We start from the raw sequence: 21,896 nt of genomic DNA on the forward strand, positions 1-21,896 counted from the left end.
AGGACCCACAGTAACTGGTCCTTGAATAAGCTCCACATTTCAATTGTGCCCATCCACTGCAGTTTCCTTCCCCAGTTGTTCCTCCTGCTTGTTTCCTACCTGCCAACCAGGTTTTTTTTTTATCCATTTCAAAACACTACCCAAATCCTTTATGCTTTAATTCATATGCTAATCTCTTATGTGGAACTTTGTAAAAGCCTTCTAAAAGTCCAAATAAACCTATTCGCTGGCTCCCCTTCATCAACTCTACCTGTTATATATTCAAAAAACTCCAGTAGATCTGTTAAGCATGATTTCCCTTTTGTAGATCCACGCTGACTCTGTCCGATCCTCCTATTTTCCAAGTGCTCTGCTATTAAATCTTTATCAATGGACTCTCGAATTTTCTCCACCAGCAATGTCAGAATGGCTGGTCTATAATTTTCGTTTTCTCTCTACTTCCCTTTTTAAATAGAAGGATTGTATTAGCTGCCTTCCAATCTGTAGGTACTATCCCAAAATCCGTACAGTCTTGGGAAATGTTTTAGAGCCACTTCCTTCAGTACTCTGTGATATAGATTATGAAGTCCTGGGGATTTATCAACCTTCAATCCCATCTATTGCCCCAGTACCATTTCCCTACTAGTACTGACCTCCTTCAGTTCCTTTTTTTTCACTAAACACTTCGTTCCCTAACATTTCTGATATGTTATTTGTGTCCTCCTTTGTAAACACCGAACTAAAGTATATATTTCCCTTGTAAGCCATGTTTGGCCACCTTTCCCATTTTATCTTTGCACCAAACAGGAATGAACAATTGTTGCAGTTCACCCTTGTACTTAATGAATGTTTGCCATTGCCTTGTTGCCATCCTCTTTTCAAGCATCCTCCTTTTCCCCCATCCATCAAAGCTAACTTGTGTCTCATTTCATTATATTTAACTCTATTTAGATTCAGGATCCTAGTCTTGGAATCAACTGTGCCACTCTTCATATTATTGAAGATTTCTATTACATTATATTTGCCACTCTGCAAGGGGCCTTTCGCATCTAGATTGTCAGTTATTCCTTTCTCATTATGCAATACTGTTTAGCACAGCCTATTCTCTATTAGGTACCTCAACATACTGGTCCATTCCATATACACTCCAGGAGTTCCTAATTTGTTACTAGTATAGTTACTAAGTTGAGTTTCCCAATCCCATATGTTGTTACCATTAAAGTTACCCATGATTGCAGTTATTCAGTTATTGCCTGTGTATCTAATTTCCCATTCAATGCCATTCCCAACATTACCTCTACAGTTTGGGGTTTATATACAATCTGCACTAATGTTTGTTTTTTTTTCTCTTTGGTATTTCTCAACTGTATCCATCTAGATTCCACATCATTGGAGCTAATATATTTCCTCACACTGCATTAATTTTTAACCAGTAATGCAACTCCTCCACATTTTTCTTTTGTCTGACCTTCCAAAATACTGAGTACCCTTGGATGTGTAGTTCCCATCCTGGTCACCCTGCAGCCATGTCTCCCTAAACCCAACCATATCAAACCTATCATCTATTTGCATGGTTAATTCATCACTTTGTTGTCGATGTTCTGCACATTAAGTTACAAACCTTAACATTACTTGTCCTGTTATTTTTCACTGTGTCCACATTTGATCCTAGCCCTTTATTTCTCTGTCAACTATTTTTCTTATTCTCCTTTCTGTCATTTGTTTTTGTCTTTGATTCCTTTCCCTGTGAGTCCTTGCATAGGTTCCCATCACCTTGCCATTTAAGTTTGCAGTCTCCCCAGCAACTCCAGCAACTATTAGGATATCGGTACTGGTCCTGCCCATTCGTAACCAATCTGCTTTGTACTGGTCCCAATGCCCCAGGAATCTGAATGCTTTCACACACTTACCATGTCCACCGACACTCTTTCTTCAGTCATGTTTTCATCTGATATGTCCTGCTATTTCTACTCTGACTAACATGCAGCATTAGTAGTAATCCTGAGATTACTAGTACCCGCTAGTGTATTCAAGAAGAATGGGTACCCAATAACCACAGTCTGCAGATTTCTCAGTAACAAACTTGAACAAGCACACACAGCAGGCTAAACAGAAACACACACGAGAATTTCTTGAAGCATGGCATTCCAACCGGAACTCTTTCAATAAACACATCGACTTGGACCCCAAAAACTATCCTCTGAGAAAAAGAACTGGAAATGATATCACACACCCAAAGAAACCTAAACACATAAATAGAAAGTGGACATACCACCAAAGCTCTTCTGGAGGCTCACTGATGATGTTACGTAGTATGGTGACGAAACATCTGAAAACAAACCTTCCAGTTCAGTGAGCAAACTTACACCCAGAAACTCAACCTGAGCTACAAATCTTTTCAAAAAACACTAATTTTAAAGTTTGTATGATCCATTTATCTCTTATTTTGTTTTTCTTAAATTTTTCAACGTTCATGGATCCTCCCAGATGATTGTATTGTATAATTTAAGAAGCTTCAACCTCTGTATTTCATGACAGGCTTTAGGAAGAAGTATTCATGTTTTTGTGGCTTGGACTTTATTTCAAACAAATCATCTACTATTATTTTACAAGCATTTGTTCCTATTTTTTGATGAGTATTTTGTAGACCTGTCAGTGCTGAGAAGTTCTAGATTCTGTTCCGCTTTAAATCACAGGGTGCTCTCTGCGTTGATGAGAGAACTATTTGTGAAAATTAAATAGTCAGTGGAACTGTGCATGCATTCAGTTTTATGAGAAATATTGTTCATTTACCAAGTAATCTATTTTAACTGTTTGTTTTTGCATTTACATGTTTTTATATTCTTTAATTTCTTATTATTTCATTCAGTTCCTTTTTTTTTGGTTAATACTTAGGTAAAAGTGGTAAAGTTCTCTTACATGTGGACCATCAATAACTTTAGCTTTTGTCGAGAAGAAATGGGCGAAGTATTAAAGAGTTCAACTTTTTCATCTGGGCCAAATGATAAAATGAAGTGGTAAGTTTTAGTTCAACAATATGGTCTTCACAAAATACTTGCTTTTTTATCAGTTTTAAGTGGTCGTAGAAATGGAGTATGGAAAATTATTTAATGGGAAGCTGACTGTGTTTATGTACGAAAATATAAATTTGAATGTCTGTAATCACTTCAGTCCTGCCAAAAGTATCCATGGCAGTAAGTCGGTTGGTCAATCAATCGGCACTTTCTTCTTTAGTATAAATGCTGACTTCTCCCTTTAAGTCTGTATTCCTGTGAATTGTCTTCATGAATGCAAGGTGAAAAGCTTTGACAAATGTCTTCTTTCAGCAACAGTCACATAAATGTTTTAATGAAGTGTTTAGCACAGATTTGTTCATCTTCCTGTGCTCAAACTCAGTATAGTCAGAAATTTATCATTTTACTGGTTACAACTGCTGTAATGTCTAGGTAACTATCGAAGAGTTTTGTATAATGACCGTCTTGATTGAATGATTTCCTTTCTTCTTGCTTTATATGGAGCTTTGGTCTTGATCATTACCTAATTGATTGTCTGCTTTCCACAACCACATTTTCCATTACCAAGTTAAGGAAAGTTTGATTTTTGCTGTTAGTTATTAGTTTGCTTGATCAAGCAGATGTTGTACCATCCTGAGTTTTGCAGTAATAATTTCTGCAAGAAGCTTCTTGCTAATTTATAGTGATAGATCCTAAACTGAACTAGTCCCAATTGCCTGCGACTGGCCATATCCCTTTAAACCTTTTCTCTCCACAGGTGCTGCCAGACTTTTCTAGCAATTTCTGTTTTTGTCCCTCTAAACCTTTCCCATCCACATGCCTATCCAAATTATTTCTAAATGTTGCAATTCCTCTGGCAGTTCATTCATGCACGTACCACCCTCTGTATGAAAAAAATTGCTGCTCAGGTCCCTTTTAATAACTTCCACTCTCACCTTAAACCTATGTTGTCTAGTTTTGGACTATCCTACCATTGGAAAAAGACCATGACTATTCACACTGTCCATGATTAGGCTTTCGAAGAAATTTTGACAAGTCAGCATTTAAGTGAAAGAAATAGAGAATTTTGAAACCCCATCCCCCCCAAAAAATAAGCCTTAATTTAGCAAACTAGCCTCAACTCACGAGGCAGATTTTCTTGCGACAGTCAGTTTTAGAGCAATTAAATGGAAAAGTTAGCAATTGTCAGGGTGACAAAAAAGTTCCATAGGAGCATTAGGCATAATTTCTAGCACTAGCCCATCAAACGGCTTGGATGCAATTATCCTGGAGAAAGTGTGCTTTCATACAGGAATTGGGATGTTTCAGAGTAAATAGAGCCTTTTCATAGGAGTAAAATATTATGATGTAAAGTACTTCTAGATTGTGTACTGTTGTTATTGCTTTTGTGCTGGTGACAGAATGAATAACAAAATAATATTGTTAATATACTACATGTTTGAATCTTGTCTATGTCCTCCAAACATTGAGTGTATTCAGTGTTGCAGACCGTATCATCATCGCTCATGATATTGATGGAAATCTTCAAAGTGACAGTAGACTTTCAAGAATGTGGAATTTTTGTTCTGTTAGATGTCTTTAAGCATCTTGAAAGTACAGCTCTTCATTTGTCTGTCATAAGCCATATCAACTTCTTCAGTTAATTCTGTCCTTTTAATTTTTAGAAGTGATGATGTTTTGAACTTTTTTTTTCAGTATTGGGAAGGGGAATAGTATTCATACATTTAAAATAGAGTAAATAAGGTATCCACTCGTTAATTCGTGATGAGAAAATATAGTTTACGATAGGAAATTTTGCCGAGAAAGCCACATGCTTGCTTTGTGTTCATTGTGATCAAGGTCAATATTAACAGCATAGTCAAAAGAAAATATTCGAACTTGAAAGGAAAACTTATGAAGTTAACAGTGAATATTTAGCTATTTGTTAGTTTGTGTTCATCATTCCTGTTAATGTATGGGTGAAGCGCATAATTCTGTAAGTGCTATTTGTATGCATAGTGCTAGATATTTTTGCCTCTAACAATTTACCTTAGACAACTTGGCAAACTTTTGGTTATTTTTTCAATGATTTCTGTAGTGTAAACCTAGGGTTTCTTGAATATTTTAATGAGTCAACAGTTTTATGTGGCGCACAGATTTATTTAGAAGTGAAAATTATTATCATAATCACTTTCTGAACAGATTTATGATATTCCACATGGTCTCAAGGAAATTGTGTACTAAGATTAGAGTTACCAAAGAGACCTGAGTGATGCCCAAGTTTTTATTGCATGTTTATTTTTTAAATGTCAGACTAAGGTCTGTAACAAGCTAACTTATTACCCATCTTTAATTGCCATGACAAAATGGTGCTAGCAGTCTTGAAGTTCTACAGTTCTGTTGTAATGTATTCCAAATGGGAGTAGATAGTGAACTCCAAAATATTATGCAGTGACAAAAAAAGAACTGGCAACCTATGTACAATTCAGTGTGTTGAATGTCTTGGAGGTCAGCCTAAAGATAATATTGCTATTACCTTGTTTTATGTGATCCTTACTGGTAGAAATCACATGGAAGGGTTGCTAAGGTAATTTGTTGAGTCACTGCAGTACATCCTGAAAGTTATGCATGCTACAACCGTGCATGTCATTCCACTAGTTCAAGTAACGTGTTGTGCTATACCATTGAGATGTTGCTCTCCCTCCTTCAGTTTCATAGAAATGTAGAAAACAGGAGTAAGAGTGGGCCATTCAGCCCTTCAAGCCTGCTCCGCCATTCAATATGACCATGGCTGATCATCTAACTCAATACACTGCTCCAGCTTTCTACCCATAACCTTTGGTCCCTTTATCCCCAAGAACTATATCTGACTACTTCTTGAAAACCTTCAATGTTTTGGCTTCAACCACATTTCTGGCAAAGAATTTCACAGGCTGTACACTCTAGGTGAAGAAATTTCACCTCATCTCGGTCTTAAATTGCCTACCCCATGTTGTAGCCACTGTGTTGTTATGGTTGGTCTAATTCGGTTTATAGCTGATGGTGACCAGAATTACCACTCCCTTACAGACCTTGATATTGGATGATATGTTGGTCATTTTATTGAAGCTCAAAAAAATAGTGACTTATGTTTTCTTATTTGTGTTGAATATGATTTGTAAAATATGAAAAGTATATACATATAGAACATTTAACATTGTAAAGAAGGGCAGTTTTTCACATTATTGGATAGATGTCAATGAGAGCAGCAGAATCCAGCTCGGGTCTCCAGTACTATCACTAGCATGTTGTCAGACCCCATAACTTGGCTACCTCCAGTGCACTCAACCACGTTTCCACCATGTCAAGTAAACCAAAGTGGTTGGACTGTACAGACATTACTTCTTCCAGTGTCGAGGACAGACATTCATCTGCTATTTGAGGAGTAACTAGGCAGATGGTGATCAGCAGGAGGTTTCTCTTACCTGATGTTGAGCCATGAAACCTAATTTATTCCAGAGCCAATGTCAGGGTCCATTCTCCTTGTATCATAATCATGACACTACAGTGCTCCTTCAATGTCAACATGAATCTTGGGAAATACAACTCATCTGGAGCATAAACTGATTTAAGGCTCTGAATTGTTTGCCTCTAATTTTTGTATTATCACTTTAACAATATAGAAAAACAATTAAGACACATTTCACTTCATTTGCTGAAAATGACAGACATCACACTTCAATTAAATGAGCTAATGGCTTAGTTCAGGACACCACCCACACCATCCATCTCTTCCAAGGCTTTCACTTCTCTGGCCCCCCAATGCCTCACCTTTTGTCTTGGGACCCTCCAACCACGTGGGATTAATGTAGATTTCACCAGTTTCCTCATTTCCCCACCTCGTCCCAGATCCAACCTTCTGACTTGGCGCTGCCCTCATGACTTGTCCTACCTATCCATCTTCCTTCCCACCTATCTGCTCCACCCTCCTCTCCGAACTATCACCATTACCCCCAACATCATCTACCTATTGCATTCTCAGCTACTTTCCTCCAGCCCCTCCCCCACAAGCCTCATTCCTGATGAAGGGCTTTTGCCTGAAATGTCGATTCTCCAGCTCCTTGGATGCTGCCTGACCTGCTGTGCTTTTCCAGCACCACATTCTCGATTAATGGCTTAGTTTGTCATGCATGGATTGTTGTCACAGACACCCTCCCTCAATGCTGTCCAGTGTGTTTCAGAGTTATCTCTCTAATCAGTGAACTATTGGTGTGGCCCAGAACAGAGCTTTCTATCTGACATTTTGGAAAAATAAAACAATATACTTTTATATTATACCAATATCTTAAAAGGATGGCTTGTTTTGTTTTCGAAGTAAATCATGTAGATACGAACTTTGCTTTGTGGGTCCTCTGAATATTGAATATATAATGTTAATGGATATCATCAATTCCATTCGGAATGGATAAAATGCAGTATTTTTGAGCAACGTTTTTAACTGGAACTTTTTTTAAATGTATATATTACAGGTGCCTCAGAGTAAACCCAAAGGGTTTAGATGAAGAAAGCAAAGACTACCTTTCCTTATATTTGCTTTTAGTTAGTTGTCCAAAAAGTGAAGTTCGAGCTAAATTTAAATTCTCTTTATTGAACGCAAAAAGGGAAGAAACAAAAGCTATGGGTAAGTTCTTATGCATGTACTTCAAGAACCTTTACACAAAAAATTTTTCCCAATATAGTTTGAAAGGATGATTTCCTTTTATTGTATTTGTTTAGTAATTTAATACCAGGTTCTTTAATAACACTGATCAGAATTTTACAAGAATGTTTCATCCTCTGAGGTAGTGTCATTTTTTGTTTTACGGAAGTCACACTTTCCTCGCAGGCAGGATTTCATAGATTTAAGTCTCATTGCTTTTGAGCAGTTAATATCCAGTCCTTAAGGAGCTCTGCAATGTTGGCAATATTATCCTTCAGTGTGGTGTTGTACTGTCGTTTGTTGTATCTACTGGATGTGAAAGATTCCACGGTACTGTTTAAAGAAAAGAATGAGTGGAGTTCTCATGGTGTCCTGATCATTATTGAGCCCTCAGCCAATATCCAAAGTTTAATTTATTATTTATAGGGTGTCTGCTGCCAGTTCACTGCAGAAGAAGTTAGGAATTTAGCACTGGTGGCATCATCGTGGCACCTGGAACTGGAAATCAACACTGATGCCATCGTATGAGTGTGTGCTGTGCCACTGACTTCCAAAGAGCTCTCACTTTTCTCACTCTGTTCACCATTCTCAGAATCCAATTCAGTGCCCCTAATGGTTGGAGAGGGATGTGAAATTTGTTGGCGGATCCAGGAAGGTTTTTTTGAAACACTATATAAATAGTCCAAAAACCTGAAAAACTGCGGATGATGGAGATCTGAAACAAAAACAGAAATTGCTGGAAAACCTCAGCAGATCTGGCAGCATCTGTGGAGAGAACCGATCTCTTGAAGAAAGTAAAGAAAGCAGGAAAGAACTTAAGTAAAGATTTAGGAGGGCTAAAAGGTCCCATTAACTATCCTTGGCAAATGGTATTAAGGAAAATCCCAATGTGTTTTACACTTATTAAGGTGCAAGTGGATATCAAGAGAAAGTGTAGATCCACTCAAGGATAAATGTGTGGAGCCAGAGGAAGTGAGTGAAGTTCTTAATGGATACTTTGCTTTAGCAGTGGAGAATGGTGAATCCAGAGATGTTGATATTCTAGGGTATATTGATTTGAAAAGGAGCAGAAGTTGGGTGGTTTGAAAAGTATTAAGGGTATACAAGTCCCCAGGACCTGATAAGTTCTGTCCAAGAATACTGAGGGAAGCAGGTGAGGACATTGCTGGGACCTTGTTCAAAATCTTTGTATCCTATTTTAGCTCAGGAGAAGTCCCAGAGGACTAGAGAATAGCCACTGTTGTTCCTTTGTTTAAGGAGTGTGACAAGAATAATCCAGGAAATCACAAGTCTTATCAGTGGTAGAGACGTTATTGGAGAAGATTCTTAGAGACAGGGTTTGCTCACATTTGGAAAAGTACGGACATATTAATAATAGGCAGCAGGACTTCGTGCGGGAGAGGTCATGTCTCATCAATTTGAGTTTTTTGAAGAAGTGATAAAGATGATTGATGAGGGTAGGGTGGCAGATGTTGTCTATGTGGACTGTTATGGACTAGGCCAGACCACTCAAAACATTCTTGAGCAGGCAACCCAGACCATAACTTTGCAATTTGTTCTGGTAAGTGTACAGCGAAAATTACCTGGAGTAAGTTAGCTAGGTTGACTGCTAGGTTTTAAAACAGATAGAAATTTATTCTCAAAATTACACAATGCAACACACAGAACAGAATAAAGAATTCCTGCAGAACTCGGTCTATCCAAACTAGACTTAATTATGCTGTTCCGAATATACACAACAGTCCCAATAAGCAAACCCCCTTTTAAAAAAAAAAAATACAAATGGAACAGATAGCTACAGCTTAAAGATAGAAGGGCAGAGAGAGAGCCTGTTCCACACAGCTGATCTCATAACTGGTTCTGGACTGAACTGCCCAGCGAGAGAGCTGACCACTCCCCTTTCATTATATAGGTCACTTCTAAAACATGACCACTTTGGCCTGAAGACTCATATATGTTTATATATAAACAATAAGGCCTCTCAATACTTTTTAATCTCTATACCAAACCCAGAGTCAAGATTAGAGTGGTGCTAGAAAAGCACAGCAGGTCAGGCAACATCCGAGGAGCAGGAAAATCGATGTTTCATCAGGAATGGGACTGGGAGCCTCCGGGGTGGAGAGATTAATGGGAGGGGGTGGGACTGGGGAGAAGGTAGCCAAGAGTGCAATAGGTGGATGGAGGTGGGGATAAAGGTGAGAGGTCCAGATAGAGGAGGGTGGAGCCAAGTTGGATACAGAACTGGCTTGATCATGGAAGACAGAGTAGCAGTGGAAGGGTGTTCTGCTTGGATATCTTTGATTTAATCCCTATCTTCTACAAGGATCACTGCTGGGGCCCTCATTGTTTATAATATATAAACAATTTAGAGGCGAATGTAGGTGGTCTGATTAGTAAGTTTTCAGATGACACAAATGTTGGGGGAGCTGAAAATAGTGAGGAGGGTTGCCAGAAGACACAGAAGGACATAAATAGCCTGGAGACATGGATAGAGAAATAGCAGGTAGAAATTAATTGGGACAAATTTGACACGATGCATTTTGGAAGGCCTAAAGTAGGAGGGAAGTATACAATAAATGGCAAAATCTTTAGAAGCATTAACATACATAGGGAACTAGACGTACAAGTTCACAGTTCCTTGAAAATGGCAACACAAGTAGATAAGATGGTCATGCTGGCGTTCATTGGTTGAGACATAGCATATGGAAACTGGCAATTCGTGTTGCAACTCTACAGAATTTTAGTTAGGCAATATTGTGTACAGGTTGGGTCCCATCCTATCAGAAAGATATAGAGGCTTTGAAGAGGGTACAGAAAAGATTTACTGGGATGTTGCCTGGCTTGGAGGGTGTTCACTTGAACATGAGAGGCTGAGGAGCGACTTGATACAAGTTTACAAATCGAGATACATGGATAGTTGGAGTCTTTCCCAGGGTAGAAATGCCAATTATTAGGGAATATAGGTTTATGGTGAAGTGAGATGTGAGAGGCAAGGTTTTTACACAGAAGTTGGGAAGTGCCTGGAACATGCTGCTAGCGGAGGTTGTAGAATCAGATACAATAGAGATTTAAGAAGCATTTTGATAGATGTATGAGTAGGGAGAGAATACAGGGATGAGAACTGCACAAAGGCAAAAAGTTTTTAGTTTGGAAAGGCATCATTTGTCAGTGCAGGTTTGGTGTGTCAAAGGGCCTGTTCCTGTACTGTTCTTTGTTCCTTGTGATGATATCAGACATCTTTCATTTATACAACTGGGGAGTTCTGGGAGTGCATCCAAATTACTATTTCAGTTAGAGTTGAGTTGCTGCTCTAAAGTGAGGTTAAATGCTGGTACTGCGCGGTACAGAAAATTTTGATGGCTATCAATGTATTCAAAAAATTTTATTCCATTTGGTTGATTTTCATCGATGTTCTAAGTCTTGCTGCTTTTTCTCAATCCACTCCTGGAATGTCTTTTGGCACAGGAAATCTGTTATTTTCTTTGCTGCCTTTAGTTGACTTCATTTCCCTGCTACTGCCTTCAATGCAGCTCTATCTATTGTCACAAAGTTGTCTTTTCCTTAGTTTCCATTCCCAATTCAGCACCAAGGGGCAGTGGTTTGACTGTTTTTTGACTAGAGCTTTCCCACTGACCATTCCAATTACGTGATATCAACCTGCTCTGCAGGGGAGCTCTCATTTTACAAACTGAAATAGAGTTAGAGTTGGTCTGTCCTTTCAACTCCCGAGTCAGAGTGTTTGGAAATTATTTAATCTCTTTGGATTAAGAATGTTGTCACATATATGCATCAGTGCCTAAATGTCCTTAATTAAAATGCCTTATTTATGTAGGGCAGTGGACCTATCACTACTTCAGAGCATTGAAGCTTTGGCATTATCTAAGAGCCATCACCAATAATTCTTTATCTCCCATGATTTAATCAAGCCCATCCTTTTAATTGTGCTAATATAGTTCCTACTAAAAGTGTAGGATTTCCCCTTTTCTGGAAGTGGCAGGGAAGGTATGTAATGTGGTTGGCACCAGAGAAATATCTGCCTCCTTCACATCATCTCAGCAGTCAATCAATGTGCAGTTTTCCTGAATTGTAATTGATTATGCTCTGTAAATGGCCACTTTTAAGTTTCCATGAAGACAATCGATAAATAATCTACTTTAATCAATTAGCTCCAATGATCCGGTTTTTACTTATTCGTTTACTGAATATGACAACATGGTAGCATGTCTATTGGGATTTGATTTGTCAATTAGTTGTGTTCAGAAATTACCTCACTTGGTTACAAAATGTTATAATTAGAATAAAGGTGGTGGAACCGTCTGCCATATTGTTTCAAGCTGAATAATCTACATGCAACTTTCATCCCAATAGGTGAAATTTGCAGAAAAATATGAATCAACCAGGAACAGATCTGAGTTCCAATGCCTTTTAAATTACTTTTAATCACCAGTTTCGACATGTTATGACACACCTCTGGGGCAAGTGGGACTTGAACCTGTATCTCTGGCCCAGAGGTAGGGACTCTATCACTGTGCCATAAGAGACCATTAATGCCTTGTTATATTAATGTTAATTTTGGCTCAGACAGGTCCTTGTTTATTTATGATTTTGTAACCTTGACACAATCTGGTCAGGTGACTTGTGTAGCTCTCTTAAGTCAGTGCCTTTTTCTTTTTTTAAGCTATAATAGTCCATGAAAGTTTCAGAAAATACAAACACCAAGAGAGAACTTTGTATTGGTTACTCCATCCAGAGCATGTAAAACATGGTTCCTCTCACCTAGTCAATCAAACCCTTTTTCGAAATTCAGTATGTTCCATTTGAGTTGTTGAGAACCCAAATGTTCAGTATTATAGAACTTTGCATTAACAGTAGCAGTACTATTCTCGTGAGTTGAGTATTATCTGGATATCAGGTAGGAAAACATTGTGTTATGGCATTTTGTTTCTTTCTACCAAATTTACATGAAAGCTTTAACTAAATTGGGCTGAAGCTCAGTGCTGTGAGAGTTCAAGTTACTGCCATAATTGTCATCTTTGAAGTTCTATACTTGGACACCCGTTGATATTCTGATTAATGAAAGCAAGCTTGTAATTATATGCTGTTACTGCCTCTGTTTGTACTGAACTTAATACTGGTTTTCAGTTCTGTGAAAACTGCTTTGTTCTATATTTGAAAATAGAGATCCTTCGATTTCCCAGTTCCTTTCTTGAATGACAACTTCAATTTCAGTATGCAGGTCAATATGTTGCAGGCAGGTCTATTACACCAACTGGATGGTTTTCGGAGCCACCCTCATTTCCAGTCCAAAACATTTGCCTTGAGTTATTTAACACAGGAGATTGTTACTCTTGTCATTTTGTCCTCCACTCATATAGATGTGGGTTAGGTTGTCAAACAAATGTGGAAGGATTATTATTTTTTCAGAAAGAAAAAGATTCACTGAAACACAGTTGAAATTTTCTAGGCATATAAAAGTAAGTTTTCTTTTCATTGTTTGCTTAAAAAAAACAAGTTTATCTTTTGGGTGGAATAATGAATGGAAATTTTTAATGTATAATGTAATGTATTCATGTGGTACTTCATATATGTTTATGTTTGGAATTTGTCAATGATAACCTTCTTTTCATTTATTTCTAATAGAAAGTCAAAGAGCATACAGATTTGTCCAGGGCAAGGACTGGGGTTTCAAAAAATTTATCCGTAGAGACTTTCTTCTAGATGAAGCGAATGGTCTTCTTCCAGATGATAAACTTACGCTGTTCTGTGAAGTAGGTGAATATTATTGCAAATACTTGTTGCTGATAATTAGGTGCTTTATTATGATGTCTTGCTGAATCAATTTACCTTATGGAATAAATTGCTGAAAAGGGTGAATTATTCGATATGCAGCTGTTTTTACTTGCTCTATTATTATATAAAAATACATATCTTGTAACCCAATCAAGTACATTTTGTAATTATCCATCTGACACTAACATAAAAATTTTAATAATCATAGCTCAAAAACTGTAGTATATCCTTTGTAATTTTTTATATATTTAAAATGTTTATTTCCTTTTTCAACAGCCTTTTCTTATCCACAGTATACTTCGGTATTGTTCGAGATTAATGTTAGAGTGCAATATTGAAATCTGAATATACCATGGTAGTATACTAATTTTCATTAAACAACAGCATTTTGATATGTTTTGTTCCTTTCTGCTCCTTTTCTCCACTCAAAGCTTACAAAATTTAAGTTCTGTTGATTTTATTTTTAACAAAGACATTTGTGAAAAGACAATCCAGGAATGTCATGCCAATGGAATTTAATGAATGACAACAAGAATTGGGTATCTTAATGTTCTATAATTGAGCCCATGATGATCGTGTGACCACTTCAGGATTTACAATTCCTTTCCATTCTTGAATTGGTTAACTTTGGGATTGAATTTAATGCCACTTTGATCCTATTTATTCTTTGAGGGGATGTGTCCATCTCTGGCAAAACCAACATTTGTTAAACCATCTTTAACTGCCTCGAATTCATGGCTAGCTAGGTAATTTCAGGGGTGTTAAGTGTCAACCACATTGCTATGGTTCTGGAATCACAGATAGGCCAGACCAGAAAAAGAGAACAGATTTTCTTCTCTGAAGAATGTTTGTGAACCAGATGAGTTTTTACCACAATCAACAGGGGTTTCATGATTGCCATTACAAAAATAGCTTTCATTTCAAGATTTTCCCATGATGAGATCTGTATGATTACCAGTTGCTATTAGGATTGCATTAATTGTTCAAGCTATCATTTTCTCTTTGATTTTACTTAGGGGTAAATATATGGTCATTGTCATTGTTTTATGTAACTGTTTTATAGTCTGGAGTGGAAGCATATAATTGCGAAGCTTGTATTTTTCGAGTGCATTAGTAAATAGCTTTCTAATAAGAACTGTAATCAAATGTCTTAGCGGAGGTGATGGCCTAGTGATATCGTTGCTGGACTGTACTCCAGAGACCCAGGTAATATTCTGGAGATGAATCACACCAGTTGAATTTAATAAAAATCTGAAGTTAAAAATGACCTTGAATCCATTGTAAATTGTCAGAAAAAACTATCTGATTCATTAATGCGCTTTGGGAAGGAAATTGCCATCCTTACTTGATCTGGCCTATGCGTGACACCAATATGATTATTCTTAACTACTGTCTGGGCAATTAGGGATGGGCAATAAATGTTGTTCTAACCAGCAACTGCCTCATCGCATTATGAATTTTCAAAAAAGCTGTAATATTACATCCCACAACCATAAATGTGCTAAAACAACGAGCTAGGTAATCTTTGATGTTTCCGTGTCTTTTTTTAATTGCCGAACTCCCTCCTACAGAGGACTTGCATAATTTAAATACATCTGATGTAATGCTTTCTCCTAGAAAATGCTGAGTGCATAATTTAGTCAATGAGTCATTCAATTAGCTTTGTGTACTCCTGTCATTATGCCATATTTACATCATTTGGCATGTTGAGACTGCAATACAGTAAGGAAATATGAAATTGGTTGAACATTTTCACAGCGTGCCATTGACCCTAATTGTTGACTGAGTGGGCAATATCCTTAAAGCACTGTGCATCTGTGCTTTGAAGATTTGAACTGTTGTATAGGTATACTGACAGGTTACGACTGTAACTGTTGATTGATTGGCAACTTCTGAGTGACATGTTCAGGTGATCTTAATTTCACTTTGACTTGAGTATTTACAGCTTATGAGAAATTCTGTTCACATGATTACTGCTTAATTATGTCATTATACTCTATAAAAGTAATAATTGAAATGTGGCCCCTGGGAATGGGTGCTATGAATTTAATGCATTGTATTTTCATTTAGCCAGACAAATTAAATATCTGTGTGATGAATTTGTTATGAATATAATTATTTGATTGACGAGGTTACAAGAGGTGTCATGAGGTTTGCTAAATTTATCGTTTACAGCTCCATTTTGGGAAATTTCTGAGGGAAATAAATTAGAATCTTAACCATCCATGTTTCTGGAAATAATCTTAAAATGTTTCTGAAATACGTTTGAGTGATTGATGACACTGTTTAAGTCTGCAGTACTCCATAGACATTCTATAAAGACTTTAAGTACTTATTATACATCTTATAAATTTGTTTCTGAACCCCCATGACATTTTTTCCATCAAGCGTAATTTGGCAAAATCCAATCAAGCGCGCTCTGAAAACACAACTAATCTAAAAGTCTGATCAAATATTATGGTTATTGCCCCCAAAGCAACCAATTGATCAGTGTCAGTAAAGATTTTTTAACAATCCTGGTTGTGATTTTTTTTTCTCTCTCCTGACTCAATTTAGTAAAAAAAAAATGAAATAAGCTCCTTTTTTTGATACTGTGGCTATACACGAGTCATTCTCCGATAATGTGTTTCGTCAACGAGATTTGCCTGTAACACAATTGGTGAACTGAGGAAGTTTTTTAAAAAATGAACTCCCATTATTAAGCGATTCTGTGGGATCACGAACAAAGGAACTTGAGGAGATGGAGCAGCTTCTAAGAGTGTGGATAGAAGGTCAATCAAAAAAGTAATCTGGGACCACCTTTTTCACCATAAATCAGAAAGCCGTATCAATTTATGAGGGCCTAAGGAAAAAAGCTAAAAGTCCTGAAGATGTGCCTGCCTTTGGTGCTCATAGTGACTGGTTTGCTGGATTTGGGAACTGCTACATCTTTCATAACATGAAGTTACGTGGCAAAGCTGCCAGTGCAGATGAGGAATGTGCACTGCCATTTCTTTCTGTGATGAAAAAAACAATTGAGGAACAGGCTACACCTTAGATCAAATCTTCAGTTTGAAAGAGACAGGTTTATACTGGAAGCGAATGCCATCCAAAGTCTACATTTTCTAAGAATGAAGCACAGTCTTCAGGTTTAAAGGTTGCAAAGGATCATATGTCTGTTACTAAGTAAATTTTTAAATCATATATTTTGCTGAGTTCAGTATAGAACTATATTAAGACAAGGGCTGAGGGTCATCATCAGCATCATCATTACTTTCAAATGCAGTCCTGGGTGCAGGGTTATGATGAAAGAAAATATTTAGTCCAGAAGTGGATGGCTGTGATTCGTTGTCCTCAGATGGTTTCTTGGGAGTTGGCTTAAAAACAAGGCATCTCATTTTTGCTGTTTTGCCATCTTTCTTCTTTCACAAAGAAGCTGTTCATAAAGTGCCAGATAAGACTTTATGCCATGAATTGCTATCCTGCTGCAATCTGCTAATACTAGTGGGGACTTAAAGCTTAGGCCTGTGTTGGTGTACCACTCTGCCAACCCGCAAGCCTTGAAAGATTACCTTAAGTCTACTTCAGGTGTTTATTTCAGGTCAAACAAAAGAGACTGGATGACAGGGCAAATTCTTTCTGACCTTGTTGATATTTTGAAGGATGTTTCTAGAAATTATTACAGGAGAAAAAGTTTGGATTTCAAGACTCTCCTCATTCTGGACAGTGGACCAAACCATCCTCCCACTATTGGTGAGTTTTCTGAAAACATCAAAATGCCATTTCTACATCCTAACACAACCTCTCTTATTCAATCTATGGACCACGGTGTAATTGTAGCAAGTAAAGTTTATGATTTATGGTGCACATTCAAGAAGCTGATTGCAGCTGCTGAAGAGGTTAATGCAAGACAGTGTTCTTCAATTTTTGAAGAGCTTTAACATTAAGAATATTATTTAAATCATTGTGGATCCTGGGGTGATGTCAGTAAGGACGACTTGCATGCATTTTGCCATAATCTTTTCCCAGATTTTCTTCATGATTTTAAAGGCATTGAACAGTCAGAAGCGGTTTCCAACAATCAAAGAAGATTATGTTGCTCTTACAAAGCAAGTTGGATTTGAAGAAGTGGAGACTGAGGATATTGAGGAGCTGCTTGAGTCCCATAATGAAGACCAGTCCACAGCTGATCGACAACAGCTTGTTGCTGCAGGGGAAGTTGAAGCTTGAGATGAAGTCCAGAATTCAGCACCACTAGAACTTCCCACTTCTCTTTTGTATTGTGTCCTGAGGGAAGATGAGAAGCAGTTGCAGCTCTTAGAATGCAGATTGCAGCAGGATAGCAATTCATGGCATAAAGTCTTATCTGGCACTTTATGAACAGCTTCTTTGTGAAAGAAGAAAGATGGCAAAACAGCAAAAATGAGATGCCTTGTTTTTAAGCCAACTCCCAAGAAACCATCTGAGGACAACGAATCACAGCCATCCACTTCTGGACTAAATATTTTCTTTCATCATAACCCTGCACCCAGGACTGCATTTGAAAGTAATGATGATGCTGATGATGACCCTCAGCCCTTGTCTTAATATAGTTCTATACTGAACTCAGCAAAATATATGATTTAAAAATTTACTTAGACAATGCTGTCATTTGTGTTAGCCTAACTACTATTTTTGTTTTGACGTTTCTGATGTTATTGGTCGTCTGCCCCAACCTGTTTTTTCCATAGGTCCTGTTATTTCTATTATGCAATTTTCTATAACACAAGGTTGCATGGGAACATAACTACTGCATTGTAGCAGAACAGACTATTCAAATAACTTCAGTCGTCATCAACATTTGATGACAGGGCTCCAAAAATAATTTCTTGCCAATATAGGATCTAACACAGCTATCTCTCATTTTGTTGGCTTTTGTATGATCTCTGATTTGCACCAGGTCTCCTACTTAATTAACATTCCAATGTTTCTTTTGTGCACTGAGTCACTCATAATAAATTTGAGGTTACCTACTCTGGTAGCAAAAACAGGAACGTAGATTATTATCTGAACAACAATAGATTAGGAAAGGGGAATGTGCTTGGAAACCTCGGTAGTATCATACACCAGTCGCTGGAAGTAAGCATGCAAGTGCTGCACAATGTGAAGAAGGCAAATGGCAGTTTGCTTTCATAGTGGGGGGATTCAAGTACAAGAGCAGGGATATCTTGCTGTAACTGTATGTATCTTTGTTTTTGCTTGTCTTTAATTAAATCTGTTTGATATCAATTATTGGATATTGTGCAGACTAATGGAACTAATACGCAACAGATTGAGAGGGAAATAAGTTAATGACTATGATGATTATAGCAAGATTAGTGCTTTAATAATCATTTTATGTAATGTATTTAGAGCCTGTAATCTAAGAGTGTCTATATTGTGAGGCCTGACATTTTCTTTACATTTGTGCCCAAGTATTCATTCAATTATCTGGTTAAAAAAAAAATCATTGAATGTTGGGCTTAAGTAAATTGCATGTATAACTGCAAAATCATTCAAGTAACCTTCACCTTTTGCATCTATCAATCAAACTTCCATCTGAATGAAACTTCATTGTCCCCTCAGGACTGGTCATCATGTCAACTCTGAATGGAGTATAGTTTGATTGCATTTGTTATTGGTGGGCAGTGAGGGGCTCGTGTCAACATTGTTACCAAATTTTTAGACAAAGTGATAAATTAAGTAATTTCAACTTTGTAATTTTATTTAAACTTTTATCCAGATGCCCTTGCTTTGTAATATAGTTTCCTTGCAATGAAAACAGCAAGACATATTAAAAATGAAGTTCCCTTTGTCAGGTTGTCTCTTGTGTCCTATCCAATGTGCATGAATGATGATTAAATGGATTTAAATTTTAAGATACTAGAGCATACTAATGGATATCCATCCTTTCTCTAGGCTCAGAATGTTTACACTGCTTTATGCTCATTTTAAGTTCTTCTGTAATCAGATTGGGGAGGTGCTTGACTGGCAAAATGGTGCAGCCTCAAATTATAGAGGGAAAAAAAGTCAGCCTGAATTTTTATGAAGAATTCGGTAACAGTGTCTCATTAAGCCTCCAGACTTAAGACTACTGAAGCCTTTGCTAACATAAGCAATTCTGTGAACAGCAAATCGTTAAAACAATTGTTCTTAGCGAGTTTTGAGAAGACTTGTAGCTCAGGTTGAGTTCTGGATGTAGGTTTGCTCGCTGAGCTAGAAGGTTCTTTCCTGACATTTCGTCACCCTACTAGGTAACACCTTCAGTGGGCCTCCAGGCGAAGGACTGCTGATAATTCTTGCTTTCTGTTTATATGTTTGGGTTTCTTTGGGTTGGTGGTGTCATTTCCTGTTCTTTTCCTCGGGATGGTAGATGGGGTCTAACCCGATGTGTTTGTTGGTAGAATTCCGGTTGGAATGCCATGCTTCTAGGAATTCTCGTGCGTGTCTCTGTTTGGCTTGTCCAAGGATGAATGTGTTGTCCCAGTCAAAGTGGTGTCCTTCCTTATCTGTATGTAAGGATACTAGTGAGAGAGGGTCATGTAATTTTGTGGCTAGTTGATCAACTAGCCACCTGACAAAGGGAACTTGATAAATGGAACCCATCTACCACCCCCTGACAAAAACAACAGGAAATGACATCAACAAACCAAAGAAACCCAAACATATGAATGGAAAGCAGGAATTATCAGTAGTGCTTCGCCAGGAGGCCCACTGAAGATGTTACCTAGTAGGGTGACGAAACATCTGGAAATGAACCTTTCAGCTCAGCAAGCAAACCTACATCCAGAACAATTGTTCAATTAATACTTACTTCAGCTGAAATAAGACAATACAAGTTATTAGACTGTTCTAAATGGCTTTATTGTGTATTGACATTTGACCTATATTTTGTTTCTTTTCCCCTGTGGTTCAGGTGAGTGTAGTTCAAGACTCTGTTAACATATCTGGTCAATCAAACATGAATACACTAAAAGTTCCAGAATGTCGGCTGGCTGATGATTTGGGAAATTTGTTGGAAAGTTCTAGGTTCACAGACTGCTCCCTTTATGTGGGTGGACAAGAATTCAAAGCTCACAAATCAATTTTAGCAGGTAAATAATTTCTGACAAAGAAAGTTGAATTTATCTATTTTATTGAAAAATTCTTGGTCTTATGACTTTTTTTTCCTTTTTATCAGCACGGTCTCCGGTTTTTAATGCAATGTTTGAACATGAAATGGAAGAAAGTAAGAAGGTAAGATTGTCATTCACTTGTTCATTTTAAAATTTAATCAACTTTGACAGTGAAGTTGGTTTATTTTTCACAACTTTGTTTTAACTTTCTGGTAATGCAGTGAACTATTATGCCTTTGAGCTCTAATAGTGCAGCTTTGTACAAATCTTTAAATTACTGTTAAAATTGCAGTTGAATTGCAGTTAATGTATTGAATGAATATTAGAGATGGTATCATATCTTTAACTTTTAATCATTTATATTATGTTTAATATTGCTTTTTATTCTCTTCTCAATAGAACAGAGTAGAAATAAATGATGTGGATCCTGAAGTGTTTAAGGAAATGATGAGATTTATCTACACAGGAAAAGCACCAAATCTCGATAAAATGGCTGATAATCTGTTGGCCGCAGCAGACAAAGTAAGTAATGAACATTCAGGAGATAGTGCCAGAAAAAGGTTCAGTCACATCACGTCAACAGGAAGCATTCTTATACATTGATACACCAGGATCATAAAAAATTATTTACTTTTGAAGGCCAGTCACAAATAGACACAATTTGCACACAGCAATGTAATTCAAATAGGAAGTGTATGAATGAAAAGGAAATCTATTTTTGGTGATGTTGTTACTACTACGACGGCAGAATACATTTTATGCTTCTCTACATATAGCGTCACAGAATCTCCAGTATTTACTTAACCAGGTAGATAATACCTCAGTTTAAAACACTGTTCAAAAGACTTCACCCCTCCATCCATTACTGTCTCATTACTGCATTGAAATGTCAGTTTACATTATATATTTTGCTTAGTCATCTTCCCCTCAAGGGATGATATTGCTATCATTTATTTTATGGCTGATCTGCACCTGGAAGTTTTTGCTTAAAACAAGCAGGACAATAGTTATGGTCTGGAGCACACTGATTTAAAAGGTTATTAGAAGCAGATTTAATAGTGGGGATTAAATTAAATTCTTAAACTTTTCCTGGGCAATAGTAAAGGGTAAGGCAGTTGGATTAATTGAAAAGTTTTAAAGAATTAACAGAGGCACATTAGATGAAATGGCAACCTCCTTTCTGTATGATTCTGTAATATTAAATGCCATTGGTTGCTTGATCTGGAGAAATTTTTAAAAGGTATGCTTGGATTTTTAAAAAAGGCAATAGAATATCTCCGCATGAAATGGGATTAACAACAGGAAATGTCTTCCAGGGTGACTAGTGGATGCAACAGTCTGAGA

At 37.2% G+C, this 21,896-nt stretch overlaps 1 protein-coding gene across 3 annotated transcripts in view; it reads left to right on the forward strand.

Moving 5' to 3' along the window:
- Positions 1-21,896, forward strand: part of spopla (speckle type BTB/POZ protein like a) — a 216,233-nt gene that overhangs the window by 179,347 nt on the left and 14,990 nt on the right. For all 3 annotated transcript variants that reach the window (XM_043694074.2, XM_043694078.2, XM_043694076.2), the window contains 6 exons: positions 2,875-2,996; positions 7,481-7,632; positions 13,291-13,418; positions 20,354-20,531; positions 20,618-20,673; positions 20,952-21,074. In XM_043694074.2, the coding sequence (XP_043550009.1) occupies positions 2,875-2,996; positions 7,481-7,632; positions 13,291-13,418; positions 20,354-20,531; positions 20,618-20,673; positions 20,952-21,074 (759 nt within the window). The remainder of the gene's footprint in view (positions 1-2,874; positions 2,997-7,480; positions 7,633-13,290; positions 13,419-20,353; positions 20,532-20,617; positions 20,674-20,951; positions 21,075-21,896) is intronic.

Source organism: Chiloscyllium plagiosum, unplaced genomic scaffold, assembly GCF_037043375.1.
Source record: "Chiloscyllium plagiosum isolate Xiang-an unplaced genomic scaffold, Cpla_swu_hap1 HiC_scaffold_7, whole genome shotgun sequence".
In the NCBI taxonomy this organism is placed as follows: domain Eukaryota; kingdom Metazoa; phylum Chordata; class Chondrichthyes; order Orectolobiformes; family Hemiscylliidae; genus Chiloscyllium; species Chiloscyllium plagiosum.